A 14507-nucleotide genomic window follows, 5' to 3' on the forward strand; every position below is an offset into this window, starting at 1 on the left:
ATTTAGGAGCAAAGAGACAGGCCAGAATTGTGTTAGGTATGCTGCAGTAACTACCCACGAGGTAGTCAAAGCGGGATCACTCCCTTCTCATCTGTCAGCGCAAGCAGTGGAGATGATAGCCAATTTACATGCTTCAGTCAAGGCAAAAGGAGGGACAGTGAATTTTTACACTGACAGCAGATATGCATTTGGGGTTGTACATGATTTTGGAATCCAGTGGGAACACAGGGACTTCTTGGCCTCCACGAGAAAGCCCATCACACATCGTTGCCTGATTTCTGACCTCCTGGAGGTGGTCCTATTGCCTAAATCAATCACTGTGTAAATGTGAAGCCCACATGAAAGATAACGCTTCCATTTCTCAAGACATTGCGAAGGCAGACTTAGTGGCAAGTGATCAGTTTGGCATGTGTATGACAAAAATTTTTACCCCAACAGCAGACATACAGGAGTTACAGTCGCAGGCCTCGCTGGAGAAGCGTGAGTAGACAAGGGCAGTCTGTTATCTGTACCACTAATAATGTGGGAGGGGGAATATAGATGAGTAAGGCAGCACACCCCCAACCCCAAATACCCTTTGAACGTTTACAGGTGGATTTTATTGAACTAACACCTAGCGAGTAGAAAAGATATTGTCTGGTAATGGTTGATATATTTTCCAAATAGGTGAAAGCTAACTGAAATAATTCCGAGATGGGGCATCCCTGAAAGGCTTAGTAGCAGTAATGGGACACCATTTGTCAATAATGACCTACAGCAGATCAGTGATTACTTGGAAATAACCATGAGACAACACTCTGCCTATCACCCAACAAGTGGTGGGGTAATGGAAAGAGAGAATACTACCCTAAAAAATAAATTGACAAAATGCTGTGACATGGACAAAGGCACTTCCAATTGTGCTAATGTATAATGAGACCTAGAAGGAGAGGAAGAGCCAATTTTAGTCCGTTTGAGATTTTTCTTGGTAGGCTGCCCCATACAGGAATTGGCCCAAGACCTAAAGAAAGACAAATAACAGGCCACTGTGAGGATGTGATGCTATGTTACTGTATAAAACTCTACACTTTTGTCTCAAATACAGAATCAAGTGAAAGTAGCACTACCCAAACCAGAAGGGAAGCTGCACGATTTAGAACCTGGAGACTGGATAGTGGTGAAAGACTTCAGGAAGAAAAGCTGGAAGATCAAAAAATATGTACCATTTGGCTCTGAAATGGTTTTGGTTAAATTGTCAAAACTGCAACCAATCAGTTTAAATTATGCCCCAGGATTCTAAAACCCAATCAAGTTTGAATTTATTCTTTTGCCAACATCAAATCAATGAGACAATCAGATTCCGGGAGTACAAGAATGCAGACATTTTGAAAACTGGTCAGAGAGTAACTGTCATAGAACTTACATGCCAATCTAACATCTTGCTCTCAAAGAAATTAGAAAACACTCTCTATCAAAGGTACCTTTTCATGTAAAGCATTCTGAGTAAAAACACAACTACCCAGGGAGATCAGCAGTTGACAAAGTGAAGACACAGGAGAGATTAACTGAACCTCAAATCCAGACAATGTAACTTTAATAAGCATCTTATTGGAATATCATATTTTTACATTGTTTTGCTATCTGACTTCAACTGTTAAAAGGGGGGGCTTAGATTTGTGAATAGTTTCTGTTTATTTAATAACTGCAAAAGTGAACATTAAATTCATATTATTTTCTTTAAATAGGGGAACTTGGGAGTTCTCTCTCCCTCATTTAACAGAATACAAGTCGAGGCAAACTTTTCTGGATGTTTGGTTTAACAAAGAAAGGGGTTCACCTCCGTGTTGTAACATTATCTTGCTACAAATAGAAAAAAAGCCCTTGTTATACTTGTTTGAATGAGACAAAACTAGATTTTGAAAATGTATTAAGTTTTGTATTTACTGCTAAATACTTTCACTGTTCTTGAAAACTCATTTTATGTTTATGAAATGTTAAATTTTTCTATTATGTGATGGGGATGCAGTTTTTAAAAAAAACAGTTGTGTTTATAGGATTGTGAACTATCATTTGCCTAAAAAGACTGAGGAAATAACCTGGATCAGATTCTTAAAAGAGATCACAAGACAAATTCAAATTATTGAAAATAATTTGTCTTGGTTTGTAGCTGTCAGAAGTTAGCTTTTGTTTTGGATATTGTTTGGAGACACGTTAGCGTGCAACTTGCTGGGAGAAGTTACCTAGGTCATCCTTTGTTGTTCGGAGAACGCCCATGTGAGGGTTCAGAATGATGATAAACAGCAATCCAGCCACTGAAAGAGCTATTGATATTTCCTAAATGAACTGCTTCTGAAAATGTGCCAGTGATAATTACCTGAATTTAGTGATACCACTTCACATGTGCAATGCCAACTGAAAACCATCTTGAATATTTCATACTTTTTTGGTCACTTCAAAAACCAATATTTAATGGGCAGTTTTTTTAAACCAAGGTTATTTGTGCAGAGAAAATACACACACCATGTAGCGAGGGGAAAATATTGTAAGAGGTTATTTAGAAAGTCACATTTACACTTCCATACCTCAGTCTGTTAATTAATTTTGAATCCTTTTCATTTTAATCTGTCTTATAAAAGTTATTTATTTGAGAAATGTGTTTGATGGGTCATTTTAGTTTAGACCTCCTACAAAAATATTTTAATTGGCATATTTAATTTATGTTGTGACCACTGGAGTGGTGGGATTAAAGAACAAGACTACACTGCTTCAACTGCAGTTATAACAATTAGGAAAAGTTTCAAAATGCTTACGATGTAGCTCACAATCTGAAAATTAAAACTGGAAGTGAAGGTCACTAGGTTTTTTAATTTCTTAGTTTGCATCTGAGAGGATACATCAATCAAATTGGATAATGGTTTTTTTAGGTATCAGCTAATTGATACCAATAGAATTCTTAGATGAGGCACCAGACTTAAAACCATGTTAGGAAAGGAGAAATCCATATCACTGAGATCACTTGATTTTTGAGTTGCTTTCTTAGAGGTCAATGAAGACTGATAATGCTTCATTGAGAGACAAAAATCAATCCATTAATATGGTACCAAAAGTTCTGGAATTGGAATAGTTTTACATTTGTTAAAGTTTACCGTCAAAATTATGAGTTACTGGTTGAAAACCACTGAACAATATTCCAGTGCCTCGAAACAGCAATTTCAAAGATGGTTGAATATTTGCATGACTCAGTAGCTTTGGGATCTATCAAGAAAACTCCAGAGAAAATCACCTCGAATGAATGGAAATGCAATCATTTCCCAACACATTCAATAAACACCCAAACAGCTGGTACAATCTCCTAGGTGGAGGCTCTGCATTAATTATAATCACAAAATAACAAACTGGTTGAGAAGTTAATTCACTCAGTGATAATCTATATATTTAACCTATGTACCTGGAATCTAGTACCAATAATAATTTTTGTATAACTGGTAAACCAGAGATCACATGACAAGTCAAACTCTCCTTTGCATTTAAGCAATTGTCTTTGTTCAGAAGCCAGCAATACCACAAAAACTGAAATCTCAAGTGGGCTACTTTCTCTTCCCATTCCACCTGCACATTTCAGCCCATCTGCTGAATGACTATCCACAGCTGTGACTTTGGCAGCTACTATCTCCACTATACCAGGTATGACTACCGAGCTCAGCCTGGAATCAGATATCAGACTATGAAACCCTTAAATCTTTAACTTTTATCAAGCTCTATAAAAACTATTTTATCTAATCATTTCATTCTGACATATTCTCTCATAAGTTACAGAATGAGTGAGAAAACCTGAGGACAACAGAAGTCAAGAGTTTTCAATTATTTTATTAGACTAAGTACAACAAATACTGTTCCTTTTTTTTAAAAAATGTAAAACATAATCTTTGTGCACCTTTTAATAGAATGAAAGCAAGTATATACATTAACAAAAAACAGGAGCCATTCCATCACTCTTCACCCGAATGTAACATTAGAAAATACATAACAATTTCTGAGTAATCAGGTTTGTGAAAGGAAAAAGCAAGCACTTTTACATCAGGACAAATGTAAAAAACCTTGTTATTGCAGATTGCATACCTTTCACAATATTTCCCTTTGCAATGTTATTCATTTCACTGTGAAAGCCACATCATCAGTTGCCCGAACAGCCTACAAAGAGCCTCCTGGGATTTAAAGCTTAGCATTATGATTTTGTCAAAAGGAGGAAAACAAACTTTTATTGACAGCTTTTAGAATGCATATACCGTATAACTTCATCGCAATTCAGACTGATACATAACTTTGACTGGAGAGACATATATCGGTTATCAAAATAATTTCAAGGGGGCTGCAGCTTCCACAAAACCATTATAGAACGTCATCAGTCCTTTTCCCCCTCAGTCTTCAGCTTTCATTTATCAGATCAGGTAGACAAATAGGGAAGTTAAACAGCCATTTCCATTTTGATTGTAGGGTGTGGATTATAACCTTCTAACTTGAAATCTTCTGCTTTGAAGTCGTTGATACTTTCCACATTGCGTAATATCTTCAATTTTGGAAAAGGTCTAGGTTCACGCTGGAGCTACATCAAAGTAGTACAGGTATGTTGAAGTACATTAGCAAAACCAATACAGTGCTTTAAAATGCAAAAATTTTACATTACAAATTTGAGTATACATCAGCACAATTCTGTGCAAGTGGAAGGAAAACTCTCACTGTATTGAAATGGATTTACATTTCTCAAGCATTTTGATTTTTTTAAATAATGGGAAATAGAATAAATTGTTACTTTCCCAATATTCTTTCATAAAGAAACCTCCACAATTTGGATGTGAAGATATTATGTTACAAATGCCTGAACAGAATTGTTACAGGAGGAGCCTGATCATTTCCTCATGTCCCTGCAAGTTCTGTTAAGAGAAATTCATCTAATGAATTTTTCCACCTATTTTTTGAATGAACACAAAGTTAACCTGCATTCCTAAGTGCTCATAATGTCTATTAAGAGCCCATTTTAACTCAGCATCACCCTCTCCAGTACAGTTAGGGATGGCAACCAATGCTGACTTTGCCAGCAATGTTAACATTACCTTTTTTCAGTGATAGATTAAACATCCCATAACTTTTGATTAAATATGTAAATATGAAAACAAATTTTCATAGTACTTGGTAAAATTATTTTATATACTCATGTCCAAACTCTCCATTGTCTCCAGTGACAGAAGATTCAGTGAAACCCCTGTTCCTCACACCACTAGCACAGGATAATCAGCCATTTTTCCCCACTGTCAAGGTGGGAACCTTGGAAATGGACATATATTTATGCTTACTCCAGTATATTTACCTGAATTTTCAATGCCTCAATATGGTTGTTGTAAACATGAGCATCGCCCAATGTATGTATAAAATCACCAGGCTGAAAGGAGAGCAAATAGTCATTAGGAGGCTGACTAGCATTCATCACTGCAGCTTATCTAGTCAAAGGAACACTGACATTTGTCAAACCTTACAAGGAGTATCTAAATTAGTTATGGAATAGAAAGAACCAGTGGTCTGACACTGGTCAGCGTAACCACTACATTCTTTTTCTAAGTGATCAGGAAACTGCATTAAGAGCCAATGATGAAGCCTAATGAGTGTATTATTAGAAAGCAAATTATAGCAGCTAATGGAGCACATACACAAAATTAAGCATGAAATTCCAGAGGTTGCTAAAAGCCTGCTTTTCTGTATGGTGCAGAGTTGCAGTACTTGCTGATACACAGGGCATTGAAATGACTGTTACTGTTGAAGTTGCTGCACTTACACCCCTAGCTTCCCATTTAAAACCTATGTATTAGTTAGTATTTTCAGGAGTAAAGGGCTGTTAAATAACATAATCAATATATAATGAACAAACCGCAGGTCCTGAAAAATTATGTCTTTTCCTTTCAGAAGAAAGCATTGGGAATTTTAAGAATTTTTTTGCCAAACTTTTGCCCTTTTTCCTTTTTTTTCTCCCCAATCCTAAATGTATTTCCCAATCCTTATTTTACTTTCAAATCTAATTTAGATTTACGGATTTATTCTCCTCTAGACTCGATGTCTCACTGAGATTTCTTCAATCTTGCCCAACTCTCAGCTGTCATACATCCCTGTCATAAGCACTGCACTGGAAAAGACTGCAGATTAGAGGAAGTCTCCACCAACAAATCTTTAAACATCAATAGGTGGCTCTGCCCTTAAATGCAAAATCCAACATCTACTGTTTCCCATTGTAATCCATATCAAATTTTCCACTGCATTAATTCCATCAATACTTTTGTTCACATTACTGCTTGACTTGCCTGGTAGGACATCTTTGACAGTCAGAAGGAATGGTAAAAAAAGGCTTGAGAATGTTATCATTAAAAAGAGTACTTCACAGTCCCAGATGTTGTCTTTTGGATGAGATATTAAGTGTACAGTTAGCCTTACTGTACATAAAAAGTTCCCAGTACTCTACTCAAAGGAAAAAAAAAGGGTTTCTCCTAGTACAATGGATTTCATAAACTGCTTCAATCAACACTATCAGGCAAACTGATTAATTGGTCACTTATTTAATTTGCTATTTGCGCTGCATCAATGATATAAATTTGCCTACATAACAACGATTACACTTCAGAAGATGCAAATGCTTCAAGTTCAAAGTACCTTTAGTCCTGTGATATGTGCAATCATGTATGTCAGCAATGAGTAGCTGGCTATATTGAATGGGACACCAAGGCCCATATCTCCTGATCGCTGATACAGCTGACAGGATAGCTCTCCATTACACACATAGAACTGACATAGAGCATGGCAGGGAGGCAAAGCCATATGAGGAACATCTGCAGAATTAATCAGAAAATAATAAGTTAATTAAAGCAAAACAACAATGGGATTTGCTTTGTAGTAAAGTAGAAAATATATTCACTGAAATTAAGTTTGGGCACCAGATAGCAGCTTGAAGTCTTCAAATAAACTCAATTTAGCTATGCTGTTTGGTTTCCAGCTTACTTGACTAAATTACGTGTTAGCTTCACTAGCTGAGTCAAATTATAAGGATAAATTTCCATTAGTTTACCATTATAATAATTGCATATAGTAACAAAACTATAAAAATCAACCTAAAGGGATCTCAGTAGCTATGGATCACATTAATGCATCTACTATTTCCAACAGGAGCCATATTCTCGCACACCTTAGAATTTCCTTCAGTCATTAAAAGCCAATTTCAAGTGATTTACAAGGATGCTGCCAGGATTGGAGAGTTTCAGCTATATGGAGAGGCCATTTTCGCTGGAGTTTTGGAGGCTCTATAAATCTTATAGGAGGTTTAAAAAATCATGAAGGGCATGAATAGGGTGAATAGTCAAGGTCTTTTTCCGGGATAGGGGAATCCAAAACCAGAAGGCATAAGTTTGAGGTGAGAGGGGAAAGATTTAAAAGGGACATAAGGGGCATCTTTTTTTAAGCGGAGAGTAGTGCATGTTTGGAATGAGCTACCAGAGGAAGTGGAGGAGACAGGTACAATTACAACATTTAAAAGGCATCTGGATGGGTTATCGGATAGGAAGGAGTTAGAGGGAAAACGAGTCAATGGGAGACTAATTTAGGATATCTGGTCGGCATGGACAGGTTGGGCTGAAGAGTGTTTCCATCCGGAGTGCTTTATACGCTGCAACTGCCTTTGCTTTAGTGAGTCAGCCTAGCTCCCATACTCTATATTTTTAAGCTGAGAGCTTATAAGTTTGAAAAAGCTTGAAGCAAGGCAGCCGCATGAAGGAAAAACATTGCAATCTATCTTTACCAGACAGCTAAATATATGAACCTCACTACACTGCAGTCAACTGTAAGAATCTTGGCCAACTTCCCTGTCCTTAATGACAAGGATACCAAGTTCAATAATACTTGCAGGACTAGTAAGGAAATTAATATTTAATTACTAATTTAGCTTACTTATAATCAAAATATATCACTGATTGAATACATTAATAATTTGATCAATGACAACCACTGTAGACATTTAGTATTTTAGTGTTATATGACACTGTTTAACCTGACTTAAAGAAATGCACCACGAGATTTTGAACAGTATAAATGTAATGTCTTGGAGACCCTTTATTAGTTCAAATCCATTTCACAGAGCCAGCTTATGAGAAGTAGTTAACATCCTTCTACCCTGTTAAATCCTTACCGAGCAACAAATGAGGCGGACGGAGTTGCGAGTTATTTGGGGAGAAAATCTTGATAACAGCTGGTTCTGCACACAGTCTTTGTTTTAATTTGTAGTAGAATAGAAACAATTAAATTTGACTAAACAATTTTTGTAATTAAAATGTACTTTATAGCAGTGCGTTTGAGTTTAACAGAGTACAATTCTTACAATTTTAGTACTCTGGACCACGTATGTGTTGACTGAATATGTGAGTATCTCACTACTGCACCTTTTTTTAAAGCACGCTTTATAACAATACTTTGTGATCTTCTGCATTAGTTTTATGATTTAGTTATAAGCAACCTTTTCCACTATATGTGTTATCTTTTAAAAATCTAATTCCAGGCAAAATGAACGATCACTGATAAATTGATGTAAGTGCTTATTAAATATGACAATTAAATGAAAATTGGGTTCTGATAGCTGACATCTCACTTTCCTAAACAATTAGGTAAAGAAAATATTAAACTGGCCCTTTATCTTAGCAGAGTTATAAAGGAAACAACACCAAACCATAATGAAGCAGATGGATGAATAATTGACAATTGGAAGGACCAGTCAGGAGACAGTGGGAGGTGACATCAATCACCCTTAAAAGGCAATTAGAGAATGGTCAGGCATCCCTTAAAGCAATTAGCAATTACCTAGGCCAATCAGAATATAATGATGTAATCGATCATGCTGTTTGTTGCAGTTTGGAAAGAGTTAAATCAACAAGGGCAGTTCAACGAGGAAAATGTACACTAGTTGGAATCTAAAGTTATTCCACTGTACAATTGAAAACAGAAGTTCCAGGGGTTTGGAGACAGACCCTGTGTGTGTTGACCAAGTACCCTAAATTGAACTGGAAAATAAGGGCCATCGTACATAAGTAAAGTTGGGGTGGCCTGGTGGCTCAGTGGTTAGCACTGCTGCCTCACAGCACCAGGGACCCAGGTTCAATCCCAGCCTTGGGCAACTGCCTATGTGGAGTATGCACATTCTCCCAGTGTCTGAGTAGGTTTCCTTTGGCTGCTCCGGTTTCCTCCCTCAGTTCAAAGATGTGCGGGTCAAGTCAAGTGAATTGCCCAGTGTTAGGTGCATTAATCAGAGTGAAATGGCTCTGGGTGGGTTACTCGTAAGAGGGTCGGTGTGGACTTGTTGGGGCCGAAGGGCCTGTTTCCACACTTTAGGGAAGCTAATCTAATCAACCACATTGCTGGTGGTCTGGAATCATATGTAGGCCAGAACAGGAAACAATGACAGATTTCCTTGAGCGAACCAGAATTTTATTTGTTCCAATCAATGTTATATGGTTGCCATTGTACTAGCTTTTAATCACAGACTTTCTGAAGTGACATTTCATCTGTTATAGTGGTATTCAAACCCAAGCCCCCAGAACATTAGCCTAGGTTTCTGGATTAATAATCCAGTAACATTATTACTGTGCTACTACCACTTCTTTAATTTCTCAGCTTGTTTCTTTTTTACCTTTAGGGTTCCAAGCACACATGATGATTCTGCGATCATCAGGGTTGTTTCTAATGGTGTCAATTACATTCTGGAGTTGATCAACTCCTTGACCAGAGTAATCTGCAATCGTAAAGTAAGCAAATAATGAGAAAAGTGCCCCAAAGTACTCCATTCACCACATTTAAATTAGTTTTATTTGACTATTTCTTCCAATGGAAATAGCAATATCCTAGTAACTTAAAATTACCATATATACTCTTTTATAGGTCGAATTTTGAAGGCTTTTTTTAAAAGGTGAAATTAGGCAGTCAATTAGTACATGGGCACAAGCTTTGAGGGGCTGAAATTCATGCTGTATAGTGAAATACTGTTTTATTAGCAAAAATTGATTTGATCACATAACTAATCCAGGGTAAAGAAAAAAAAACAATGGATTACTGTAAAGGTAATTACCAGATAAAAACAAGCAGCCTGTACAAAATTTTAAAATGTTGATTTAACAAATGGAAATCCTGCAAAAATCACACTATTCCACATCATCACAGTCTGGTATAATGGCACACTTAAAAATTATTAAAATTTATTAAATTCCAAGTGTGTAAGTGTCTTGAACTTTCCTGCCAAATTCTTCCGTTTCCCTCCCATTTACTCTTTTATGTTATGAACCTTAGCAACATTAACACATTTGTCAAAGAATTAAGGATATACTGGCATGTAGCTAATTTATCTCACTTGTATTCAGATATAATGGCACAATTAAAATGATTAGCTTTTTAACAATATTAACTTTTGGATATATAGTGAACAGAGTACAATAAGCACCGATAGACGTAGCACTGGTCTGAATGAATGAACGAATCAATCAACCAAAACTTGCTGTAGTAAACTAAGTGCGGTAAGTAGAGGTATGAATGAATGAATAGAAATGCGATATAGTAAACAAAGAGCGACGAGTAGAGTTACTGGTCTGAATGAATAAATGAAATTTAATGCGTTATAGTAGGTTCAAATTATACACGAGATATATGGGAAATACAAAGATTTTTTGGCCAAAATAAGGGGTTGACTTGTACGTGAACACGACCTATACGCGAGTATGTACAGTAAACTGAGATTTGGTACAACATGTTAATCTTTCCTAACCTGCATGCATGTCCTTGTATTCAGCCCCAAAGTGCCTCCACTGGAAGCCATAAACAGGCCCCAAATCACCCTCCTCTCGGTTTGAAAATCCATGCTTGTCCAGAAAGTCTCGCGATCCATTGGCATCCCAAATTCTAACCCCCTTTTCTGACAACTCCTTAGAATTGGTAGATCCCTGAAATAAAATTGAAGATATAAATTGCCAACATTATTCCAGAAAGTAATAATGGAAAGTAAGTAAACCTCAGAAGGACTGAACAGACTATTTGTCTTCACTCTAAAACAGCATCCCAGAAATACTTGTAAATCAAACAGCCAAATGGAGGGTGAAAACTATAATCACAAAGGAACAGGTACTGAGAACTTAAAACTGAAGGAGTACAAGTTCCCAAGACCTTGCTGTAGAATTTTAAAACAGATTATACTGGAGGAAGTAAACATGTTGATTGTAATTTTGAGAGGCTGCAGGACTAAGGAAGCTGGAAACCCTTAGCACACTTTCTTTGAAACATTTCTACACTGGATATATGACAACCTAGGCCAGTATTTATTGCTCATCACTAATTGACCAGAGGTGGTAGTGGTGAGCTGCCTTCTTAATCACTGCAGTCCAGTTAGCATCACAAGATCCTCCTTTGCCATTGACAGTTGGTCAGACACACTAGACACAACACCTTTTGCCATACAAAGCCCAGGCACAAAAATGAGGTTTCGCACCATGAATCATCCAGCAATGTTGTCAATGCAAAAAACAGAAACTGCTATAAAACTTCAACTGGTCTGGCAGCATCTGGAACTTCTGAAGGGTCACTGTAAACAAAGGATTAACTTTTATTTTTTTCCCCACAGATGTTGCCAGTCCTTCTAAGTTTTTCCAGCAATGTCTGTATTTGTTTCTGATCCTCCTGCATCTGCAGTTTTCTTTCTTTAATGTTGTCAATGTACTTGAGGATGTTGTAGCCATGCCAGTCATCTTGATGCTGTGCAGATAGGAATGTCCACTGAAACCTCCTGACAACCCTAACCCTGCTCATTCTGTAAATATTCATACAAGATTTGGGGGTTTTTTTCATACAATTACAGCATTTAAAAGGCATCTGGATGGGTATATGATAGGAAGGGTTTAGAGGGATATGGGTCAAGTGCTGGTAAATGGGAGTAGGTTAATTTAGGATATCTGGTCGGCATGGACAAATTGGACCAAAGAGTCTGTTTCCATGCCGTACATCTCGATGACCACTTTAGAAAAGCACTTGCCAGATGTTTCATTATGCTGCTTTTGGCACAACTAACTCTGCCAACAGAAAACGTTTTGTGAACTTTGATTTTACCAACAATATGACTGACTATTTCCACTCATTTTGACTGCTGCAGCTGCCTCTTATGTACACTTCTCATTTTCCTATCATCAAGACATTTAAAGAGTCCAATTTAACTGCTGGGCTGGTAGTTTTCCTCGATCTCTTTGAGAAAGCTTCCTGTTACAGGAGATGCAGGAAAGCACTTGACCATGGTTGGGGGAAACAGCAGCATCTGTTCTTAGTTTCAATGGGTCAATGTAAATAAGGTGATAACATTTGTTCACTTGTGGAATGTATGGCAGTATTTCCTTCTCCCCCCATGTTGGATAACTGAGTTTCTGGTTTATACTGAAGACTCTTAACAAAACTCATACTCAATAGGAAAATAACTTGTAATTTAATAAGCTGAATGGAATATGCACTTAACAGAAGAATCCTGATTACATTCTCACGTATACCACACTGAGCAGATTTGAATTTATGAAGCTCAGTGCCCTAATCTTGACTGTTCTGGAATGTGAATGTCTCATTACCCCAATAAGCTAGGAAAAAAACAAACCCTGAAACTGACATAGTAAGAAAGTTGCAAGATGTTCATGTGTGAGAAAGAGAGAGAGAAAACAGTCCTCTGAAAATTACATTCACTGACGTAATGGCTCAAGGGACTCAGTGAGGGAGCGACAGGATGGAAACTGATGTAAAAGGTTAACTCTTTGTGGTCTGATTGGAGTGTACACTTGCTTGTCATGGATTGAATGTTTGTGTTGTTCCCTGGAGCTAGAGATCCGGGAATGTTATGAATTTAATTTGCATTTTTGGAATTTATGATATTAAAAGAAAACGTCATTTTGTAGTATGATAGTGGGCATGTTAGCTGAGCGAGGTTACCTCATGACCTTTCCCACATAATTTAAACTAGTCTCTTGTTACGATGTACTGTTAAGGTGATCTGGCCAAAGGAATTGACCATTTGGCCTGGCTTGGGTCAGGGTTCCCACTTTGATGTACATTTAGCTTAATTAGTCAAGCGTACTCAGACCTGTCAATGAATTTCTCTTCCTCTGTAAGCCTTTGCTAATTTATTGCTGCTTATCTGATTAAGGACATATAGTGTTTTTGTAATTTTAATACAAATTTCTGTATAAAGACAGCTTGTTTGCAGGAATAAAGGGAGTAGCCCGAGACAGCTCTTGGGGGTTAAAGCTGGCACCGCGACTCTGCTAATGGTTTTAAACTCTTAGCTCAAGCCTGGCTTGTAGGTATCTACGTTCTCGTGTAACATTTATGCCATTGATAAATAAGGCTAACAATTTAAATTAAACTGTAAGAGTTTTATAATCTAGACTACCACAGAGTATGATCTCTGGGACAAACAGAGAGGGGCTTACAGGTCAAGTCCATCAGGGATTCCCTGAGCTGACTCAAATAGGTACTTTAACATCAATAAGGCAGCTCATTTCCACCACTTGCTGTGTTGCTGACTAAAGTTTAAAAAAGCCTGAGTAGCACAGATTCAGATGTCTCCTCTTCCACTCTGTCAACTACTTTTTTAATTTCTTTAACTTTTCGAAGTGCTGATCAGGTTCTAGCATAAGATGACTGATGCAGGATGATCCACAACGTAAAAGAGAAAGATCAATGTGAAGAAACACGCCCTTTAAAAAAAAAGTTAAGTAAAATAATACGATACAGGGCAATGTTAAATAAGTAGTACCTGTCTTAGAAATTACTTCTTTTGCATTACAAATGATAAAAGTATTCAAGGTTAGAAGAGTATCTTGACTGTCTTGTCCCCACACATGGAGATCAGTTTACTGACTCCACTACAAGACAATAGGTGTCTTCTACTATCTCACTATTCCATGGCTTTAAAATTTTAGAGATATACAGCATGGCAACAGACCCTTCGGTCCAACTCGTCCATGCCAACAAGTTCCATTTGCCAGCATTTCACCCATATCTCTCTAAATCCTTCCTATTCATATATCCATCCAGATGCCTTTGAAATGTTGCAATTATATTACACCATTTAGCTGAATTAAACTCCATTTGCAACTTCTCAGCCCATTGGCTCATCTGATCAAGATCCCGTTGTAATCGGAGGTAACCTTCTTCGCTGTCCACTACACCTCCAACTTTGGTATCATCTGCAAACTTACTAACTGTGTCTTATGCTCACATCCAAATCATTTACATAAAATGATGAAAAGTAGTGAACCCAGCACCTATCCTTGTGACACTCCTCTGGTCACAGGCCTCCACCACCACCCTCTGTCTTTACCTTTGAGCCAGTTCTGTATCCAAATGGCTAGTTCTCCCTGTATTCCATGAGATCTAACCTCGCTAACCAATCTCCCATGGGGAATCTTGTCGAATGCCTGACTGAAGTCCAT

The 14507-nt window shown here is 37.4% G+C and overlaps 1 protein-coding gene across 1 annotated transcript in view; it reads right to left on the reverse strand.

Moving 5' to 3' along the window:
* Positions 1-3826: 3826 nt before the first annotated feature.
* tyms (thymidylate synthetase) overlaps positions 3827-14507 on the reverse strand; it is a 34112-nt gene continuing 23431 nt past the window's right edge. Inside the window, exons 3-7 of the mRNA XM_072570392.1 lie at positions 10814-10988; positions 9689-9790; positions 6673-6848; positions 5345-5416; positions 3827-4582 (exon numbers count right to left, since the gene is read on the reverse strand). Of these exons, the coding sequence (XP_072426493.1) occupies positions 4445-4582; positions 5345-5416; positions 6673-6848; positions 9689-9790; positions 10814-10988 (663 nt within the window). The 3' untranslated portion in view covers positions 3827-4444. The remainder of the gene's footprint in view (positions 4583-5344; positions 5417-6672; positions 6849-9688; positions 9791-10813; positions 10989-14507) is intronic.

Source organism: Chiloscyllium punctatum, chromosome 5 (assembly GCF_047496795.1).
Source record: "Chiloscyllium punctatum isolate Juve2018m chromosome 5, sChiPun1.3, whole genome shotgun sequence".
In the NCBI taxonomy this organism is placed as follows: domain Eukaryota; kingdom Metazoa; phylum Chordata; class Chondrichthyes; order Orectolobiformes; family Hemiscylliidae; genus Chiloscyllium; species Chiloscyllium punctatum.